General features: G+C 34.8%; 1 protein-coding gene across 4 annotated transcripts in view; it reads left to right on the top strand.

Annotated features, from left to right (window-relative positions):
• The window catches only part of faf (ubiquitin carboxyl-terminal hydrolase-like faf), a 1,099,079-nt gene that overhangs the window by 454,219 nt on the left and 620,882 nt on the right, over positions 1 to 23,978 (top strand). For all 4 annotated transcript variants that reach the window (XM_090401226.1, XM_090401227.1, XM_090401224.1 and 1 more), the window contains one exon: positions 13,280 to 13,405. In XM_090401226.1, the coding sequence (XP_090257352.1) occupies positions 13,280 to 13,405 (126 nt within the window). The remainder of the gene's footprint in view (positions 1 to 13,279; positions 13,406 to 23,978) is intronic.

The raw sequence follows: 23,978 nt of genomic DNA, 5'->3' as shown, positions 1-23,978 counted from the left end.
GCTATACAATATGCATCAGTTATATGGTGTCAACGTGGCATTATATTAAGCAATACTTAGTCTTTATTTGAGTTGTAAGTCAGCAGTTAGAATTGAAGGAAGTACAGGAAGATGGTTTAATGTTAAATCCGGTGTGAAACATGGATGTACATTATCCCCTCTGTTATTCATTATCTATATGGATCGCATTATGAAGGAAAGTAGTATTGAACATGATATCAGAATTGGAGATGTTAATGTCAGCTCTTTTCTTTATGCGGACGATGTGATACTTCTAAATAAATTCGCTACTAGTTTGCAAGATTTCCTGACTAAATTGAATAACTGTTATAATAGATATGGTATGAAGGTCAGCATTAAAAAGACAAAGACAATGAAAATAGGTAGAATTGTTGAAAATGTCAACTGTGTTGTGAACGGGGAACCTGTGGAACAAGTAAAACATTTCAGCTACTTATGCACAATTTTTACTGAAGATGGCAAATTAAGAATGAAATAGACAACAGAATCAACAAAGCTGGATCGGTAGGCAGTCAATTGAATAAATTCATATGGAATAAGAGAGAAATTAGTCAAAACACTAAATTAGCTGTATACAAGACAGTGTTCAAACCAGTTTTAACTTATGGATCTGAGTGCTGGGTCAGAAGTAAAATACTTGACCAAAGACTAGAGACCGCAGATATAAGAGTCCTGAGAAAGATTAGAGGCGTGAACAGATGGCATCAATGGCAATATCATTAAAAACGAGCATATTAGAAAAGAACTTGACATTGTCAGCATCCAGGAATGCATTAGCAGAGCTAATCTCAGGTGGTATGGTTACTTAAATAGAATGGGAGAGGAAAGATTAGCAAAGCAAGTGAACTCTGCCAGGTTAGCAGGAAAACGTCCCAGAGGAAGACCAAGATATAGGTGGAGTGATACGGTACAAAGTTCCTTAGACGATAGAAATATAAGATCTGATAATGTTGGAGTCTTGACAAGTAACAGACTGATTTGGAGGAAAATTGTAGATAGGAAGTTAATAATGATGTAAATTTTTCATGTAGTACTATCATATCCTGTACACCCCCCTTGAGGGTACATGTCAGGAATTTGATCATGATGATAAGATTAAGAAAGAAGTTGTATGAAAAGTGTATAATAGTGTAGAATTACTTTAAGTTACAATAAATATATTTTGTTTGCTTAATAGGGACTATTACCTGATCTTTGTACAATGAACTGCCTCGCAAAAAACTCGGAACCTGTATGTTAAGAATTTGGGGAATTGCTACGACTGTTAATTAAACCCACAATTAGAATTAGCTGTATCCCAGAGGTGCTAGGACGTATCTCTGATGCTTTGTGAAGAACTCAGGTGGTGTAGTCATAAATAAAATAAATTTTCCTGATTTCTTTTAGTGTAGGAGATCGATATCTGTTGGTGGTGGACTTGAGCCATGTTGTGACCATCCCTGTTATATAGAATGATTTCACTATTTTTTTTAATATTTATATATAGAGTACTATTTCTTTTATACACCCTTTAATACCTTGCTGTTTTTTTTTTTTTTTTTTTTTTTTCATTTTTTTTATGAACTTTCTATACTTCTGACAGTTTTTCATTGATCATTTTACGATCAATAAAACAGTAATTTTTATTCTTTTTTTTTTTATATACCTCATTTTGTACACTTTTCTGTTTAGAAATTCATTTTTATATATTTTATCAATATATGCTTATTTCATATTTTATTTTTTCACATGTATACTATGACCATTTACTGGCACATTATGATGACAGCTATCTTTGTGCCATGAAACAGCATACCAACCAACCAATCAACGATTCAGCCTAAAGTTAAATAGATCTTTTAGTCTGTCCACATTTAATTGTTTTATGGAGATACAGTGGAACCTCGGTTGTCAAATGACTCTCGTCTCGAACAAATCAGTTCCCGAACATATTTTCTGAACAAAAAACGCACTAGTTTTCGAACAGAATCTCGATTCCTGAACAGGCAAACCAACAACCACATGCTCCTTGGGCTGAGATTACAGCAGCAGAGCATTCATTTACGCCGTAGCCTACGCTCAGTGCAGACACCAGCTGGAATTTCTGGAGAATTAATTAATTTAAGACACTATAGTATATTATTATTATTATAAGGCGCCTCCATGGAGTCAAAAGCCTTATCGCGGGAGACCCAGCATGCTAACCATTATTCACACAATACCTGTTATACTTCCCTTTAAACTCATTCGCATTCTTGAATATTGCTGTGCCTTTTCTTGATTTTCTTTGTGTTTTGTGTTTTTTTTTTTTTTTTTTTTTTTTTTTATAAATTATTATTAAATAGCCACCATGAGGCCAAAGAAGGATAGTTATAGCAGCAAAGAGAAAAGAAAAGTCATTAGAACCAAGATAGAGGTGAAAAAAGAAATCATATCCAAACATTAAAATGACGTTCGTGTCTCTGATCTTGCTATGTGCAGTTCAGTATGCCAAAATCAACGATCTGTACAATACTCAAAAATAAACAGGCAATCAATTTTCATCTATATTTTATCTATTTATTGTGTTTATTCTTTTTGTGTAAGATTATATGCATTTTCATTGTTTTTGTATACGATTTTATGCATGAAGTACTGCTATAAAGGGTTAAATAAGCAATCATCTGGGGTTCGGGAATGGATTAATCCATTTTACTTTAATTCTTATGGGAAAATGGTTTCAGTTTTCAAACAAATCGGTTTCCGAACATCCTTTAGGGAATGAATTATGTTCGACCAATAAGGTTCCACTGTAGTAAATTTTTAATCTTCTCTTTCCTAATTTGTTTAATTCTTTTAATTTTTTTAGTTAGGTAAATGTTGACCATTTTTTGTTATCTTATAGCTGTGGTGGGTTTTTTAGTATTTTTCTGTTATTTGTATAATTGTGTTCCATGTCTCTACTGAAGATGCTCTTTGGAACATAGGAAAAAATTTTCAATTAAATGTCAATATTTTCTACATGAGTTTCAATCTTATATTTTATTATTAATATTTGTACATACTGCATTCCCATATATAAAAACAAAGTTTCAGTAGTTTGCTATAATGAAAGTTTATTCCTTTAATTATATATCAAGAACAAATATGGAATGTCACAAAATTTATAAACACTGAGTAGGCAAGGTACTCACTGATAAAGGAGGAATTCATTGTGATTCTTGAACTGCTGATTCTTCCTTTGAGAGTTATTCCTTGGAGTAAATTATAAGTGGAAATCTATTCCAGATAGAAGGATTGGAAATATTATGATGAGAAGTTGGTTTACAAGGCTGATGAACATGATATGAATGTTGTTATGTATTTAAAAGAAATGGAGGACCAATGATGGCCAGTTTAGTAGAGTTGTTTGTGAAAATACCTCAAGAAAGGCATATTGCAGGAACAGAGATATTGTATGAGAAGGTGATGCAGTATGTTTAGAGAGGATCATATATTGATCTGATCGACCTCTTCTGGATAGAATCAATCATTTTTATGAAGGTCTCTGGTGTGCTATCCCAAATCAAATGTGGGAAGAGTATTCCAAGATTGGCTGTATTTAGATTTGATACATTAGAAGATATATAGCCAAGATGTAGTATTAGCATCTTGAATTAAAGAGGGCACCAAATTTTTGAGAGGCTGAAGACATTGTGGATATGATGTTTGTGCTAGGAAAGGTTTGATGTTTACAGTCAGTCCAAGAAGAGAAATTCAGTCTGGAGTGGAGACTTGAATATTTTCTGAAGTAGGAGGAAGGTTGGCAAAGTATGATTTTCCCCAAAAGAAAAAGGACTGTGTTTTTATAGTGCTGAAGTTAATTTTGATCTTATTTCCACTAGAGTATGGTAAGCAGATCACTTTGACATTTATTATGGAAGATCTTTAACCTTGAATCATTTGGGCACTACCAGGCTTGTTAATTAAAGAGAAATGCTACTACTACCACCATCAGAACTGCAAATAGATTTGTCATCATTGAGAGGGAGAGAGAGAGAGAGAGAGAGATGATTGTTAATGTATAAAACAAAGAATGTGGGCATAAACACATAACATTGATGTACATATTCACTGATGAGGGAAAGCTAAAGAGGAATCCATCTACCGTGCCTATCCAGATAGGAAATTGGTGAATGACATCATCATCAAATTCCTGACATGTACCCCTCAAGGGGTGTATACAGGATATGATAGTATTCCATAAAAAAATTTACATCATTACTAACTTCCCATCTACAATTTTCCTCCAAATCAATCCGTTACCCATCAAGACTCCAACATTGTCAGATCTTATATTTCTATCTTCTAAGGAACTTTTTGTCATATCAATACACCTATATCTTGGTCTTCCTATGGGTCTTTTATCCTGCCCAACCTGGCAGAGAACACTTGTTTTGCTAATCTTTCCTCTGCTATTCTGTTTAAGACCGTACCAATTGAGATTAGTTTGGCTAACACATTCCTGGATGCTTACAGTGTCAAGTTCTTTCCTAATATCCTCATTTTTAATATGATATTGCCATTGATGCCATCTGTTCACGCATATAATCTTTCTCAGGACTATCATATCTGTGGTCTCTAGTCTTTGGTCAAGTGTTTTACTTCTGACCCAGCTCTGAGATCCATAAGATAAAACTGGTTTGAACACTGTCTTGTATACAGCTAATTTAGTGTTCCGACTAATTTCTCTCTTATTTCATATGAATTTGTTCAATTGACTTCCTTTTTCACTTCCTTTTTCCTTACCATTTTCACTAAAAATCATGCCTAAGTAGTTGAAATGTTTTACTTGTTCCGCATGTTCTCCGTTCACAACGCAGATGACAATTTCAACGATTCTGCCTATTTTCATTATCTTTGTCTTTTTATTGCTGACCTTCATACCATATCTATTACCACAGTTATTCAATTTAGTCAGGGAAACTTGCAGACTTGTAGATGATTTATTTAGAAGTATAACATCGTCCACATAAAGCAAAAAGCTGACATTAACATATCCAATTTTGATATCATGTTTAATACCACTTTCCTTCATAATGCGATCCATATAGATAATGAATAACAGAAAGGATAATGTACATCCTTGTCTCACACCAGATTTAACATTAAACCATCTTCCTGTACTTCCTTCAATTCTAACTGCTGACTTACAACTCAAATAAAGACTAAGTATTGCTTGATATAATGCCCCCATCGACACCATATAACTGTAGCATATTGAATAGCTTCTCTCTTAACACCTTGTCATATGCCTTTTCCAGATCGACAAAACTTAAATACAAATCTCTGTTATATTCCATGCTTTCTCAACTATTTGTCATAAAGTGAAGATCTGATCATGACATCCTCTATTTGGTCTGAAGCCAGCTTGTTCTTCACCAAGCTTTTCTTCCACAATTCTTCTCAACCGTTTCTCAAGTATACTTGCATAGATCTTGCCAGGAACACTCAGTAGAGAAATACTTCTGTAATTCTCATATTCAGTTTTATTTCCCTTTTTATATACAGGTACTATGAGAGCGCTACTCCAATCATCGGAGATTCGTCGCTTTGTTTAGGTCTTCTGAACTGTGCAATGCAGCCACTGTAAGACTTTTATACCACCATACTTCAGCATTTCTGGTTGAATATCATCTACTCCTACTGCCTTTCCACATTTCAAGCCTTTGATGGCTTTTTCTACTACAAGAATGGATATGTATTCCTGACTGCATGCCTGGTCAGTGTTTTTTACCACTGTGCTATCACTGCTTGTTCATCATCATCAAATTCCTGCCATGGTACCCTCAAGGGGTGTACAGGATATGATAGTACTACATGAAAAATTTACATCATTACTAACTCCCTATCTACAGTTTTCTTCCAAATCAGTCTGTTACTTGTCAAGACTCCAACGTTATGAGATCTTATATTTCTATTGTCTAAGGCAGTGCTTCCCAAACTTCTAGATGTCAGGGCCCCCCCTTTGGAATAATTAAAATATTTCACGGTCCGCTCGAAAAAAAATTGTAATATAGACATATATTATTATAATATTTATTGTATTTATATTCAATACAAAACATAAACATCCCAAATAGTAATAAATAATAATAAAAAAATCTAGTAGTTGATAATTGTGCATGCAATTATCAACTACTAGATTTTTAGGAGCACTACTAGAGCAGTGTTTCCTAAACTTCTAGATGTCAGGGCCCCCTTTGAAAAAATTAAAATATTTCACGGCCCCCCCCCTCAAAAAAAAATCATAATATACACATGTATTATTATAATATTTCTTATATTTATATTCAATACAAAACATAAACAGCGAATATTGCAAAAATCAAATGCAAATATTACATTTTTAGCATCTTACATACACATTTGACATGCCACATTATCTCATATTTTTATATAGACAGATATATTGTTATTGTACATTTGCAGTACAAGCACATGAAACGTAAAATGATTAGTAATAAAGAAAGAATTAAAAACATAAAAGAAGTTTAATAATTTAATGTGATGGATGTGTTTCAATACTGCTGCACAAAAAGTCAATATCAGGTGAAATATTTGAAACTGCAATTCTTAGATTTCTGCTTTGAAATGAAACATATGAATAAGCATATATTTACTAATATTCATTAAGCACCGAAATACACAGGAAGCAAAATTTTTGAATCCGCACCAATGTATGATTTTTTTCCATTAAATATAAAAAATAACAAAAAAAGAAATAATAAAAATTAAATACATTTCTTTTAAGATAAAAAAAAAATCTATTTAGTCTAAAACATTTTAAATTTGTTTTCATTATAACACGTGCGTAAACAAAACACATGCATGCAGGCACAACAAACAGTAAGTGAGGAAGAAGCAGGAAGCTATTAATTCTCCTAAAGTCCTGATGCTGCCCCCTAGCATGCAATGTTGGTATTCTTGGGTGATTGGGCTGAAGGTCTTCTGATGTAGGTTTCCCAAATTTGAGGCAGTCTCATGCAGCCAAATTTGTTGAGGTTTGGATTGTTTCTTAGGGCTGAAGCTGATTCCATGAAAAGCCTTTCATATTTGTATCTACTACAGTGTATTAGCGTGGCTTTTCTTCCACCGTATTCCATGGCAGGTGGTCCAGCGCATGGTCAGCAAGACCAGTGTGGCTGCATTGGTGAAACGGATGTAGTCCTTGTGTTCTGAAATTCTGATATTTGGTGTCCTGCCTGTTTGGCCAAAGTAGGACAGCTTACAGCTGCAAGGGACATGGTATATGGCAGGCAGGGTCTGTGGGTTGGGGGGGGGGGGGGGGGGGGTTGGTCTTTAGTAGAGCGGATTGGGGATGCTAATTTTTTATATGGTCTGTAACAAGAAGTTAAGTCATGTTTTTTTAGGATTTTTGTAATTTTTTCCTAGGTGCCTGGGATATAGGGTATGGTGATGGATTTAGAGTAATCCTTGTTGTCAGATGGGGGGGGGGGGGGGGTTGTGGTTTACTGGTTTCAATATTTTTTTTTTTTTGGGGGGGGGGGGTCATTGGCTGAGAAAGTGTTGATGATGTGGTTTAGTTCTGTGATCAGGGCATTGTCATTTGAACAGATAATTTAAGCCCTGTTGTGTAGTGTCTTAATGACTCCATATTGTTGTGAGGAGGGGTGGTGGGATTGTTGGTGAATGTTTTCTGCTTGTATGGGTGGGTTTTCTGTAGACTGAGAAAACCAAGGTTCCATCAGGCTGGCAGGTGACTAGTGTGTCTAAGAAAGGAAGGCAGTTGTTTTTTTCTTCTTCCAGGATGAATTTGATTCTGGGATGTTGGTTGTTTAAGTGTGTTAGGAAGAAGAGGAGTGTATCGCAGCCATGTGGCCAAATAGCGAACACATCAACATAGCGAAGCCAAATGATTGATTTTTGTGGGGCAGAGTTTAAGGCTTTCTCTTCAAAAGTCTCCATATAAAAGTTGGCCAAGGGTGGAGAGAGTGGAGAACCCATGGCTGTCCCCTCTATTTGTTTGTACAATTTTCCTTGCCAACAAAATAGCCTTAATTCATTGTGAACTGAAATAGCCCTGTGATATCGGGAAGAAATTTAGTTTGATTAGCTCTAAGTATTCTTTGAGTGGGACATTTGTGAATAAGGAGGAGATATCAAAACTGACCATTACGTCAGTGTGTTTGAGTGTAAGGTTTTCTATGCTGGCTTTGAAGTGGGCTGAGTTTATGTGTGAGGGTTGTGTTGCCAGTATAGTGTGAGAGAGCTTTGGCGAAATGTTTAACAAGTTTGTATGTGAGGAAATCAGTGCCATTCACTATGGGACGTAATGGCACATTCTCCTTATGTATTTTTGTGAGTCCATAAATACTGGGGGGGGGGGGGGGGATGTGGAGTTAAATGGTTTTAATTTGTTAGTATTTCCACAGGGCCAAGAAGTGACCTTCTTATGGAGCCTGTGGAGTTTTCTAATTTGTGAGTTGGTGGGATTGTACTCAATAGGGAGGTAAGTAGCCCAATCTAACAATAGAGCATTCAGCTTACCTGTGTAATCCTTTTGGTTAAGCAATACTGTGGCGTTCCCTTTATCAGCTTTGGTGATTATTATTTTCTTGTTTTTCTTTAATTCTAGTAGAGATTTAATTTCCTTATTGGGCATGTCGGCTTTTGGTGGTTTAGCTTTAGTCAGAACACAGGCCACATCCAGTCTAATATCGTTGGCGACGTGGTTTGGAAAGTGTCATATGCCGTGTCCAATTCGTATCATAATATCTTCAGGTATTCTTCTGGCGCAATGGCGAAGTTGTGGCTACGTGCAAGGGCATCGAGTGCTTCAGGTTTCACACTAAATGACGAAAGGTTGACTACCTTTTTGGTAGGAAGTTGTGGTTTCGAGATTGAGTTCTTTTTTAAATTTTCAAATTTTTTGATGTGTCGATCTCATACTTTTTTAAATTCTTTCTCCGCTGCAGTGCATGAGATGTCATATAAAATAGACCAAATTTTGTGGCTTAAAAGTGCTTGAAAGGTCATCTTCGAGTGCCTGGATAGCTAAGTTAGCATCATTCAGGAAACAGCGAGTCGTGGCGATTTGTTCCCACTTCAAAGCCAGCATAGAAAAACCTTACACTCAAACACACTCACGTAATGGTCAGTTTTGATGTCTCCTCCTTATTCACAAATGTCCCACTCCAAAGAATACTTAGAGCTAATCCAAGCTAAATTTCTTCCCGATATCACAGCCCTATTTTAGTTTACAATGAATTCAGGCTATTTTGTTTGGCAAGGAAAATTCTACAAACAATAGAGGGGACAGCCATGGGTTCTCCATTCTCCCCACCCTTTCCAAACTTTTATATAGTGACTTTTGAAGAGAAAGCCTTAAACTCTGCCGCAGAAAAACCAACCATTTGGCTTCGCTATGTTGATGATGTGTACGCTATTTGGCCACATGGCTCCGATGCACTCCTCTCCTTCTTAACACACTTAAACAAACAACACCTCAGAATCAAATTCTCCCTGGAAGAAGAAAAAAACAACTGCATTCCTTTCTTAGACACACTAGTCACCCGTCAGCCTGATGGAACCTTGGTTTTCTCAGTCTACAGAAAACCCACCATACAGACAGATACATTCACCAACAATCCCACCACCCCTCCTCACAACAATATGGAGTCATTAAGACACTACACAACAGGGCTTAACTTATCTGTTCAAATGACAATGCCCTAACCACAGAACTAAACCATATTCTCAACGCTTTCTCAGCCAATGGCTACCCCCTCCCCCCCCAAAAAAAAAATCCCAAAAAAATATTGAAACCAGTAAACCACAACCCCCCCCCCCCATACATACACAGCAGGGGATTACCCTAAATCCATCCCCGTATGCTATATCCGAGGCACCTCGGAAAAAATTACAAAAATCTAAAAAAAAGCTGACATCTTCTTGTTATAGACCATATAAAAAATTGGCATCCCTAATCTGCTCTACTAACCCCCCCCCCCCTCCCCGAAGACCTACCAGTGTATACCAGATCCCTTGCAGCTGCTGTTGGCTGTCCTACTTTGGCCAAACAGGCAGGACACCAAATATCAGAATTTCAGAACACAAGGACTACATCCGGTTTCACCAATGCAGCCACTCTGGTCTTGCTGACCATGCGCTGGATACCTGCCATGGAATACGGTGGAAGAAAGCCACGCTAATACACCGTAGTAAATACAAATATGAAAGGCTTTTCATGGAATCAGCTTCAGCCCTAAGAAACAATCCAAACCTCAACAAATTTGGCTGCATGAAACTGCCTTAAATTTGGGAAACCTACATCAGAAGACCTTCAGCCCAGTCACCCAAGAATACCAACATTGCCCGCTAGGGGGCAGCATCAGGACTTTAAGAGAAATAATAGCTTCCTGCTTCTTCCTCACTTACTGTTTGCTGTGCCTGCATGCACGTGTCTTGTTCTTAAATTTCTTGAAAATGGCTTTCAAGAAATGTTGCCGAAATATTGAAGTATATTAAAATTTATTTTAATGTATATCCTAGTTGATGTTGTAATTTCCTTAAATTATTTAGTAAAAAAAAGTTGTTTATTTCACTGCTTGTTTCATTTAGCAATTTTTCAAAGTATTTACTCCCATACTTCAATGATATCTTTTTCTTCCATTTTCCTGTCACCATTATCATCTCTAACTCCTTTTACAGCACTCTTTCCTCCATTTCTAAGCTTCTCCAACAACCTCCAGAATATTTTGCCACCTTCTTGATATTTATTATGTTCTTACCAAAGTCCTCCCATGACTTTTGTTTATTTAATTTTACACAGCGTTTAGCTTTCTTACATTTGTCGCTGTATTCTCTAAGAGCACAAGCTGACTTATTTGCCAGGAATGCTTGATATGCTTTCTTCTTTTCCTTCACTGCCTCTTTAACTTCCTGTATCCACAATGAAGTGTTGATTTTTCTATCCTTGCACACAACCTCACCACATGGCTATCTGGCTGAATCAATCAAGGTTTTCTTCAAGGCTTGTCACTGAATCTCCAAGGTTTGGTTCCTCTTCTCAAACTCTTTCGTTTTTTCTTCAATAATCTTTGTGTATTTTAGTCTACTTCACATCTGAGAGCTGCTCAACTTTTATTCGCTTTAATACTTTCTTACATATTATTCCTTTCAATATGAAATTCAGGATAAAACTGATCACTTCCAATTTCAAATCCTCTGTACACTCTGGTGTCCTGCATGAGGGAGAAAACATCACTATCAACAATAACATAGTCAATGAGAGTTTTCTTATTCCTTGCCTCTTCTCTTCATATGAATTTGTACACCTTTTTATATTTTAACATGGTGTTATTAATTACCAGTCCATGTCCTGAGTAGAAATCCAACAGGTATTTGCCATTATTATTAACTTTGCTCTTTTCTCCAAATTTTCCCAAAATATTTTTATATGTCTGACAATCATTTCCTACTCTGCTGTTTAGATCCCCAACAAAGGCCAACTTTTCCTTTTTCATTGTGTCAGTTGCTTTCTCTAATGCTTCAAAAAATTCTTCCACTTCTACCTTAGTAGAACCTTCTGTGGGACCATAGGCACAAATAAGTCTCATTGTCCATTTCCCTATTCTTATATTTCCCCACATCACTCTACTTGAGACTGTCTGCTATTCAAGAAGATTAGCCTTGTATTTAGTGTTGAATACTATGGCTACTCCTTCTTTTCCTTGATTGTCATTGCCTGAATATAACATTTTGTATTTATTGCTCATAAAGATCTCACCAGTTTTTGTCTTTTTTGTTTGAGTGATCCCTATTTAGTCGATTTGGTAGTTATCTAATTCCTCAACTAGCTCCATTTCTTTGCCATTCAGGCTTCTTATGTTAATAGTACCGATATTTAACTCTGGTGATATTGAGTTGGGGTGTGTTTTCAGATTTATATATATATATATATATATATATATATGTTACAGATACCAAGCAATTTTAAACCTGGTTTTACTCCATTTCCCAAGTACCCAAGTTCCACTTTTACTCCATTTCCCAAGTTCCACTTGGGAAATGGAGTAAAACCAGGTTTAAAATTGCTTGGTATCTGTAACATATATTTATACCCAAGGTAAAAATACTTTCTACATATATATATATGTATATATATTTTGAGCCTCCATAGCTCAGTCGGTATAGACAATGCCCTTTGGTCGGAAAGAACTGGGTTCATTTCCCATCGATGACGTGAAGAACCTTTACCTGATCTCTTTCGACTAAAGGTGAGTTAACCAGTCTCATAGGAAGGTATAGGGTTTTTTCATCTGGAAACTCTGGTTTTTCATCCCTCAGAACAGGCAAACTGTTCCCCCTGAACATACACTACTACAGTCATGAATACTTATGGTAATATGTGAAGAGATACGGGCCTCACCACATGTCGTTACGCCCATAGTTAACCATGAGTAACATCATGGTAGCCAACCTCCTAGATAGGAGACGGCACATGAATGGAATGGAATATATATATTTAAAAATAAAATTAAAAGTTAATACTTTTTAAACTGATTTACGGATTTCCTATAAAGGAGATAAATGCTGACCATTTAATCTATTTTGGTTAGAACAATGAAGCAGCATTTCAAAAGTTTCATCATGAAGATGTTCCATAAGAGCTCAGCTTTTACGAAAGTTTCTTGCATATTCCATTGAATTCTATGCTTAGTGGAGATGCATATTAAGGAAGTCAAGACTATTCAGTTTCATTATGAATAAAAGCATATCTTCCAGTTTGTTCATAACATAAGGTGCAAGAGCAATGAAGCTGGAAAACATACAAAAAAAAAAAAAAGAGGAAGCTTGTCTTTGGTCAATGTGAGAAAAGTAGAGATTTATATATATAATGTTTTTTGTTTTAATATTTATTCTCGCAAAACACACATACATACACCTCCCATTGCATTTTAATAGTATTGTTTATTTGCCTGGCTATTTCACAGCTACAGACAATAAAAAATTCCATTTATCATGTCTTCATTGTTTGATTTTTTGAATTGCCCACTGTAATATACTATACTTGATGATTTATAATACGTGTGCTATAATTAACCTTAGTCTGTTAAATATTTAACTGTGCTTAATGTGCACCTTTATTTAAAAGAATTAATTCTTTAAAATATATACCGAGATAAACTAATTATGGATTGCAGTCTCTATCCTTCAGATACTTTTTAACTTGTTAATTTTACAACTTCTGTAAGTTATAGCAGAAAACATTAATTGTGAATTCTTTCAAATATAGGTTATGGAACACCTTCCAGATCTATCCACAGTACGAGCTATCATACGGCTTGCATGGGCTTCCTCTTCTGGATCAATGAATGTCATTCAAGCTACAAATGATGACCTTCATGTTATGGAAGAAAAGGTAAATATCTTTATACTCACTCATTATTGACAATGACTCAGTTATTATTAAAGTCGTCGTCATATTTTTTTAGGAATAAAATAAAGTAAAATGATAGTAGTCCCTCACTTACATAAGAGTTACATTCCACAAATTTTTGTCACTCAATTTTATGTAAATTGGATTTAATTTAATCACGCACAGTTGCTATTGTGTATACAGTACATTTATACAATGGTACTTTTACATACTTTAAAAGTTAATCATGTTAGTTTCAATCACAGACTTCACACACAAATTGAATTTAAATTAAACTTGCAAACAAATTATATTCTTGTTTAATCCTTTATCCAAGTATAAGCAAACAAACATTGCGCATGAAATATCTTTATGACTCAGCTAATATTATAGAGAGAGACTAATGACTTCACATCAGTTGCCCTAGTACACCATAATGTGAAACACAGTTCCTTCTGGATATGTATAATGCTATGGGGAGGGGCTGCTACCCAGACCAATTTAGATTGGGAAAAGATATCAAGGTTGAATAAATGCAGAAATCATGTTTTCCATATATCAGTATTTGAAAAGGTGTGTCACTTATTATTAAAATACTTTGTATCAGGGATAGTTATAGAAACTAAGGCAAATGATGTGAAGTCATATATACAAGTAGTCCAATCATGAAAATACTTCACTTGCAAACTTTGTTTGCAAGGATAAGCGAAGGATTAACAAAGAATATAATTTATTATTATTATATCTCTAAGGAGTCCAGAACTCATCGGAGGAGAGCAATCTATTCTACTTTGCTAAATACATCTCACCCTTTCTACTACTACGTTATTCTCCTACTACGACACTACTATCATCAACGCCAACAACAGTATTTTTTGTGTATAAATTGCATGTGTTCTGAAGGCAGATTTTTCTCTAAACAGGATGAAAAACTCGAGTTTCTGGGAGAAAAAACTCTGCTATCTCTGTATAAGATCAGCTTACTCATCTTCAGTTGAAAAAGCCCATATAAGGATTCCCCTTGTCACGACAAGAATCGAGCCTAGGTCTTTTCCAATCGAAGGGCACAATGTTCCGCTGTTCTTCCAGCTGCGCTACAGAGGTGTTTTTGGCATTGGCAAGTTTATTGAAATCATAGTGAAAAAAAAAACTTTCTTCAACTATCTCTGATACACGTTTTTACTACTTGTATATTGGAAATATATGATCTCTACACTTATTCAACCGTGGTATTTGGATCTAGAACATCATCAGTCAAATACACACCTGAGTACAAAGTATGCTAAAATGCACAGAATATATAAACCACATCAAACCGACATCATCTGCTGAGTTACATGATATCATCACCTAACTTAAGAATAGCAAGCACCAGACCCAGATAGGATTTCTAAGAAAATCATCAAATGCCTGCCACATAAAGCTGTAATTCATATTGTTTCTGTTATTAATGCAATTTCTGTTATTAGGATATCACTATTTCCTTGCATGATGGAAAGTAGCAGATGTAATCTTAATCACAAAACCCAAGAAAAGCAACTTGCTTTCCCCAAAACCATCACTCAATCAGCCTACTTTCCTGTTTAGGAAATATAGCTGACAGAGTAATAATATTAAGACCGCAGGAAAGTCATTGAGGAATTAAATTGCATCGCTAATGAGAATTTTAGATTTTTGGAGAAATATTCCACTGAACACCAAATCGTATCCTCGATGATTGCTAACTCTGAGTGCAACTACAGGAAATTATATTGTCTGAATGCAAAATCACAGCAGGTGTCCTCCCGGCTGTCACCTCTGATCTTTGCCATATGGCTGATTCCACACACACACACACACACACACACACACACACACACACACACACACACAGTTAGAACCACCGCATTGGCATCTGCAAATAATGCTACAGTGATGGGAGGACTGGTGAGAATATGCATGTAAGAGTAACAGTGTTAATGATGGGAATGGGCATTATCACAGAAATTAATGAGGAAAGAATGATTTTATGTTTGTCCAGTTCAGACCCATCAAATGTGTGCAAAGATGTTAATGACAATTAAAATAAAGCTCAAGAAAATAAAGAAGAAAAACGAAGATAGTGAAGTGGAATCTGGAAAATTTAAAAACAAATAAAAAAACAACATTCCCAGATGAAATAAGTAGAGAACAGAAAAACTAAGAAAACCCTAACTGGGAAAGCCTTAAAGAACTAATAGTTAGTACAGCAAAAAAAAGTTACCAGGAAAAAGAAAGTGCCCAAAAAAAAAAAAAAAAAAAAAAAAAAAAAAAAAAAAAAAAAAAAAAAACAAACATGGATGACAGAGGAAATACTGGACTTAATGGAGGAAAGAAGGAAAATAAAAAAAAGGCACAGAAAGAAGAATATAAGAAATTGGATAAACAAATTAAAGACAAATGCAAAATAGTAAAACAAGAATGGATAAATCAGAAATGTAAAGAAATAGAAGAATTAGACGAAGAAAATAAAATTACTGAGAAATATAAAAAAATTAAAGCACTCAACAGTAAGAAAAACTGTCATAGTCTGTGGTTTGAGCCACAGTCTGCTCCTGGCATTACTTTCACCTTCTTGACACTGTTTCTGTATCTCCTGTTAATCAGAATGAAGTGTGTTTGGTTTTTTCTGATTCCATCTGGAGCAGTCCAAGTATATCTTGTGCTTTCTTTTTGTTCATAGAATGTGTTCATAGAATAAGATGATATCAATAGTATGAGGAAATAGAAAAAATTATTTGATTTGACTGTTCGATCCTTTTTGATGAAATTGATAAGAGGTGACTGAACAGTCACTTATTTCTTCTCTTCATAAATCTCTCCATAACAAGCTAATGCATCATGTGTTTCTCTTTGAACTTTTAAGAACCTCGAGGCATTAGCATCCATGCAAATACTAAAATATATATAGTATGCAAACACTGACTATATACAGCACTAAAAATATAGCACATCTATGTTGAAAGCAAGAATGAATCAAGTGCACATGTGCCATGCCATTTAGGTTGTCTGCCTTGTGGAGTCGTGCCATTGGATGGCATGTGAATAATGTAAGTGGGTTAAGTAAAATTTTTGTAATTCACCATTCTTCTGGCTCTTTTCATTATAATTTGCATAAGTTTAAATTTACATAAGTTTGGGGGGGCTGCCTGTATTTTGTTATTAAAAGGATTTAGCAGAAACTTATTCACTGTACTTGCATGAAACTATAATAATGATTTTCTCCTGTTTTCTTAATTAAATTAGTATCTGAGCTTTATTTCTGTCAAGTTTAAATTGTATTACAGGTAACCCTCGTATAACGCAGATGTTAGGTTCCATAGAAATGCCGTGTTATATAAATCACGTTATGCAAGAATCAAATCACATAGAAAAAGTAGGGTTATGTTCCGAAATTGTTTTTTTTTTTAATTATATAAACAACAATGACATATCCAACAAAAAAAAATATTTTTATTTAATTCAGATAATTCATATAAGTTAAGAAAACATATATACTATGAAACAAAATACATAGTATAAACTTATAAAAATACAAATTGTACGTAAACTTCATTACACATAATGCATAAATGTTATAGGCAAAATAAAATATAATGCATATTTTAACCGTCTTCAAAATGAACTTTTCGCAGATGTTCTTTATTTACGAGTGGCCGGACATCATCATCACTTGAAATCTCTTGGACATCATTTGTATAATTCTCATTGCATACTTCAGCTGGTTTAGTTATGAAGAAGTCAGTAATAAGACCTCGCTTACCACTATGCTGCAATTTTTTATTAAGTTCATAATATGGAGATAAATAAATATCCAATTGTCTCTTGAATTTTCTGGAGCGCTCCCCATAAAATAACTTATTAACTTTCTTGCCAAGTCCAATCCTTCTGCTGATTTTTTTAAACTGAATTCTTTAATGGATTCATCACACTCAGAATCTTCTGCAGAACTTTCCCCACCATTTGGTTCGACATCATCTACTAATTGTTCCTCCTCATTTAAATCTATTTCCCCATCAATTAATTCACTAATTTCATTTAACCATATCGTAAAAGTCCTCTAAGTGGCCATTACTATAAAAATAAAATTTTTACATAAAAAAGCATTACATATTGTATGTAACTCATCAGAAAATAAAGTGTTCAGCTTGAGATTAACACACTTATAATTTTAATGTGCTTTCCTGGCAGAAAACGAAGTCAATTTTCAACAATAAATACTTTATACTGTAAACAATTGACGTACATGCATGCTAAAGGCTATTTCTCCTAATACAAATTCACTACTTATAATTACATGTGCAATGCAGAACGATGCAAATTTAACGAATATAAATTCACTACTTATAACAACATGCGCGATGCAGGGTGATGCAAATTTAACGAAGATAAAGTTTGATTTTCAAGTTGCACGTGAAAACATATGAAAAGATAATGGGTTACTACAGTTTGTAGACCGTGTTTTTATCAAAACCGCGTTGAATAAGGATTACTACAATTTGTAGACTACGTTATATCAAAACTGCATTATAAGTACCGCATTATACATGGGTTATCTGTATATAATTTTACTTCACAGCAAACAAGGAACTTTGCTTGCATTATCTTCACAAGTGCTTAGAACCCTACAATGCAAAACATGCTTCATTGGGCTAGGTATGTTGCTTTATATTACTGCAAGAATAACCTGTGTTGAATGTTTGTTTAAGTCTTGTCGGTAAATTACTAATACTGTAGATATTCTTTAAACAAACCTGAGGGCAAAAATCTATAAAGAGAAATTATTGAGATACTACATGCACAAACTTTTGTTTCATTAAACTAAGATATAGGCCTGCATAACTTTCATGATATAGGACCATAGAAGAAAAACTACTATAAAGTAGTAGCTGTTGACTAAGTAAGTGGAGTTTTATGTATTTTTTTTTCCCCAGCAAATTCCAGAATTAATCTTTGGCATAACAAGTATGAATTTTCCTGCCTGAAGAAGCTTGAATTTTTAGCCCTCAACTGAAAGTGAAAATTTGCAATCATTCATTGAGTATGTATTCAATCATACAGATGAATACTATTCAGGGTTAGGAACATTTAGCATGTTAAGGGAATGAACCTAACTATAGCAATGACAGGAGGTGGAGATCCAGTGCATTCTGCTTTTATTTAGGGCCAAATAAGCTTCTCTCTCTCTCTCTTTGTGAAAGATAAAAGAAGTTGGAGGTTTTATTATTAAAGTATGTTATGCTGGGATAAAATATGAATATTTTTTTTTTTAATAAGAGGTATTTGTATGCATTTGAAAAATCAATGAGTATTTTCCCTAGTTTGTGAATGCCAGCATTATTAACAAGCTTTAAACTTTGCCTATCCCTAGTTCTGGAGGTGGAGATGTATCTTATTACCTGTTGTTAGGATGTTTATATGTAGGATTATGTCACCCTCAACAATAATGATGGCTTATGAGTCCCAAACGTATTGATGGTCCATCTTCAACCTACATAACATTTGGTGACAAGTTTAATAAAAGAACAGGATTGTAGAATTCTAGTAACTCTTTAAAGCCAAGTATCAAACCAGAGATGGAATACAGAGATCACAAAGAACTATAAGCCAATACTAGTGTTCCTCAAAGAGGGAGAAAAAAAAAAAAAAGAGGGATGATTGATAGAAATAAGCCCTGACCAATAAATGTTGATGTAATTCCATGCATATATAAGTTGTATTTAATTTATCATTTATTTATATCCCTCCCTTGCATGCCAGCAGTCATACTAGGGTCAACGTTGATTAAAGTGTTCATGCTGTAGATACTGTAAATCATCATGTAGATCTGTGTTAGATATATATTCTGAGAATGATCTTAATATAAAGATTAAAGTATCGAGTAGTTATTATTTGAACATGTTGTCTCCAATTTTTTTTTCTTTTCTTGAACAATGAACCAAATGCATTGGTGAAGTGGCATTCCCCTTGATATAACTGATAACCATTCCTGTGATATCAATTACATGTATACTAGGATATGTAATATACAGTGGCATTACACAGTATGAAAATACTTAGTTTGAGAAAAGGAAGGAATGATTCCATGCTCCTATGTGACTAGCCTAGACCAGTATGAAAGTGCTCTTAAATGAACAGACCTGGAAATTGAACAAGGAGGCTGTCAGTCTTTTAAGCAAGTGGTCCAAGGCTCTAAACAGTCCTATATTCTCTTCCTCCCTTCCCATGACCACACATGCCATTCAGTGGGTACACCATGTCCCCACCCACAATCCCTATATCATAAACCATCTATAACATTCCACTGTCTTATATATCCCGGGAGTGAATCTCTCCCTCTTACTTTGGCCCAGTAATGCATGCCTGGAGTAGGACTGCTTTTTGTGGAAAAAACTTGGTCATCATTCATTGCCTCCCCCATCCACCTTTACTATGGCAATTCTTTAGTGAAAAATACTGCTGATACCAACACAACAGTGATGTACCCTGTTATGAAGTGTGAGGCTTCAGTGATGGATTGGCTTGTAGAGAGCTCTGATATTAGCCACAAAGAATATTTCTGGTAGGAATTGAAACAATAGATAACAACTGGACAAAAGTGTTTCTCTTCATTCATGGGATGGTTACAGAACTACTGGAATGGAGTAGCAGTTATCTGGTACAAACCTGGTACAAAAGTATGTATAGAAGACTTGATGCATGTTTTGCAGCACAGTGGGCTGCTTTGCTAGTAATTACCAAATTTGAAATATTTACTGTTGATATCGTTGTCTATCGTGTAAGCATAGTTACTGTATAGGTGTTTTATATGCATCGTATATATATATAGTCACACTCTCACTGCTTCAAAAAGTTATTCATTTGCTATCAAAATGTTCTGGTAATAACAGCAATGCTGTTAGAGAAATTAGATATATTAAACCTTTGTAATAAAAAAAAAATTAATAATAATAATAAACATTATTTGATGTTCAGTGTAGTGAGAATTGGTGTGTGTAAAATGCCAGGCATAGCATAAATATAATCTTATTACAATTTATATATATAAGAGCGAATATTCCAGGTATGCAGTGCTCATCCATGAAATATCAGTACAGTCATACCCCGACTGTACTGATATTGCGAATCCGGAGTTACGCGGTTTCTTATATGTACGTATTCCCGTCCCACTTCATGCCTCACCACTAGTTGTATCTTTCAGGCGCCGGCCACATTCGCCAGTGTCGCACATGCTGTGAACAAGCACTGACGTGTTTCGCGTGGTCTCCATTCATACACGATTTTTATAGTCTACAAACCTTGCGATTATTTAATGTTATGTTCTTGATAAAAATTTTATCACATAAAAAATAATGATGTCATCCAAAAGAAGCAAATCCAATTCTTCTACTGCTAGCAAGAAAAGAAAAACATTGGTTTTGGAAACAAAACTCAACATTATTAAGGATTTTGAAGGCGAAATGAAAATTTGTGAGCTAGCAAAGAAGTTCGATCTACAGGAATCCACAGTAAGAACAGTCATAAAAGAAAGGTTTACAGATTTTGGAGGACATAGATTCTAACGAGGAATGAATTGTAGCCACAAGGCAAGGAATAAAAAAATCATTAGCTTGCTATGAAGAAATTTTGCATGACAAGAAAAAGACATTATACCATCAGACGAATCTATTAGATTTTACGAAACCATCAACATCAAAATAACTTTTTTTTTATGTACGAAAAACTACAATTATGATTATATTTCTTAAAAAATATAGGTGTTTTTGTAAACCTTTGGTACCAATTGTATGTTTGTATATATAAATTACATGCAAAATTATACCCCGAATTCGATTGCGCTTTTCCACCTACCACGTAACTTCGGGGTTTTACTGTATTACCTATACTATATATACTATATTTGTATTTATTCTCATTAAAGACTCCCCTAATTATTTCCAGGCTTTGCGTGATTCCTGTAATTAAACAAAATATACTAATGCTTCATGTAGAGGGCACTTTTCGATGCATAAACATTGCATCACATTCGTGTTAATATCCCAGGTGTGCTTTCAAAATACATATATCTTTGAGCCCTTTGAAAATATGTAAAGAGAGTGCAGCAGGTCAAATTTTTACTGTTCTAGTGGTTTTAAACCGCTGATAAGGCGAGGCTTGGTGAGCCCTGAGACAATGTCAATAGCACTCAGCGGATGTGATTGGTTATTATGTCAACCAATCCTATTGAACGTTGTCCTTTGTCATGAGTTCCTGTTTTTGTTTTCTGAGTTTCATCTGTTTTGCGTGTGTAAAGTGTGAAATGACATGGTAGGTAAGTTTTTAATATATACTTTTCCATAAATTGATAACTTTTTTTGCCCATATTTACAATGGGAAACAGCTTTGATGATCTACTGAATGTCCTGTTTTCTTCCAGAACTTTTGTAGATTGTATGTACTCGAAGGAGATAAACCTCGTCTTTCTCTTTCATATTTACTGAGCATGCACCAAAGATGCAAAAATTGAGTATATGAGAAACTTCTCTATTTCACAATACAGCACAGTAGAATGTTTAACTGGATGTGAAGTGTGGTCGTGACTTTTTTGTTGGCCTTGTTTATTATTATTATCAACATTTGATCTCCATGGAGTTAGAGACTCATCGTGAAGTATTCACTATTGCATACAATGTGTCCACATCCACAACACACTCAGGCAATGCATTCCACTCACCAACCACCCTCCATGCAAAGAACCTGCTTCTCACTCACATCCAACGAAATATGTCTTCCTCTCAACCTTCACGTTACACCACACTGCCTCATAACCATTGACACCATTTCTCCCTTTCATGTCTACCTTTATGTGGACTTAATTCCCCTGCTATCATCAGCACACTCCCCTAGAGAGAAAAGCATTTAGAATAAACATGGATATACTGACCTTAACCATTTAACAGCAGCAGTGTAAAAACTGGAGTGCTCACAATCACATGTTTAATCATTTTTAAATCTCAAGATGTTTGGGAAAACAAGGAATTGACACTCTCATTGACAAAGAAAAATTGAAGTTACCCATCATAATGAACAGGCAAAGAAAAATGGAGACATTTTAAAAAGATTAATTGATGCTGTATGCTATTTGGCTAAGTAGAGCTTTCTTTGTGAGGTCATGATGAGCCTGAAGATCAACTAATCAAGAAAATTATATAAAATTTTTAAATGTGCTCCATGAGTATGATCCTCTTTTAGACAGTCACTTAAAGGATTCGACTGTATTTCAAGGAACTCCTTCCACAGAATAAAATGATGGTATTAGTGATAAAAATGTTGTTAAAATGATATAAATAAAAGAAACTGCTGCCACTACATTTGTGGCCATTATTCTGGATGAAACAGCTGAAGTAGTATCAAAATTGCAGCTATAAACTGTTTTCCGTTTTGTCCGTAATGGGCAAATACACGAAAGGTTCATCAGATTTACAGATGTAGGTCATGATAGAACTTCTAGTGGTCTTTTTTATGTATGTTGTAAACAGAGTTAAGGAATTTAATATCAAGGACAAGTTAGTCGGCCAAAATTATGATGGTGCCTGTGTAATGAGTAGCCATATTGATGGCTTACAGAGGAAAGTTATTGAGGTATATCCTTTAGCAATATTTACACATTGCTATGCCCACATTTTGAATTTAGTTCTGAAGCAAAGCCTCTCAAATATCAAACATGTAGATTTTTTTTTCCAAACTGCCGGCATATTTTTCTAAATCATTGAAAAGAATAAATGCTTTGCAAGATTTTGTTGCTAAAAAAAATTACCGCCCATTGCCCCAATCAGATGGAACTTTACTTTCCATTTAACAAGCACAGTGAAACATCAGAAATCAACTCATTGAATTTTTTGAACACATAGTGAAGAATTCTGGGGAATGGGACATGGATGCTGTAATCAAAGCTTGTGATTTTTTGCATTTCTTGCAAGATTTTTAGACAGATTTGTTGATAGAAAATTTTTTTCTGTTTTATTTGGCTATACTGATGTCTTGAATAATATACTGCAAACTTCATCTTATGATATATTGTACTGTTGTAAAAAGGTGCATGGCACTATGAAGCAACTTAGGAATGACAGGGAACATGGATTTGATGATATTTGAATTTCTGTATCAAAGGAGAAGCATATAGTTGACGAGTTTTGAGACCTAAGAGACGAAAAGGACAGGAAGAGATGGAGAAGAGCATGTGCCTTCAATTTTACCAGGAATAGTCAACTGCATGTGCCTGGAGATGTAAGAAAGATACTCCACTTTTGAAACTTGAATTTTTTCAACTCTGTTGTTGTGAAAGATATGGTCAGTATGCAGAGACCGTTTTCAGATGGTATTTTAGAAAACTTAAAGGATTTCTATGGCACAGTGTTTGACTACATTCACTTGAAAAATGAACTGAAAGTACTACTTTCACTTGAAGAATTTGCCAGGAAACCAGTGCATCACCTATTAAAATTCATGCAAGAAAATCTACTTCATGTTGATTCAAGGGAATTTATAAGCAGAACTTGTCATGTGATTCTGAACTCTA

Source organism: Typopeltis vanoorti, chromosome 12, assembly GCF_054136105.1.
Source record: "Typopeltis vanoorti isolate ZY-2024b chromosome 12, IOZ_Tvanoo_1.0, whole genome shotgun sequence".
In the NCBI taxonomy this organism is placed as follows: Eukaryota; Metazoa; Arthropoda; class Arachnida; order Uropygi; family Thelyphonidae; genus Typopeltis; species Typopeltis vanoorti.
The sequence above is the reverse complement of the archived record's forward strand: the minus strand, read 5'-3'. Positions and strand labels throughout refer to the sequence as shown.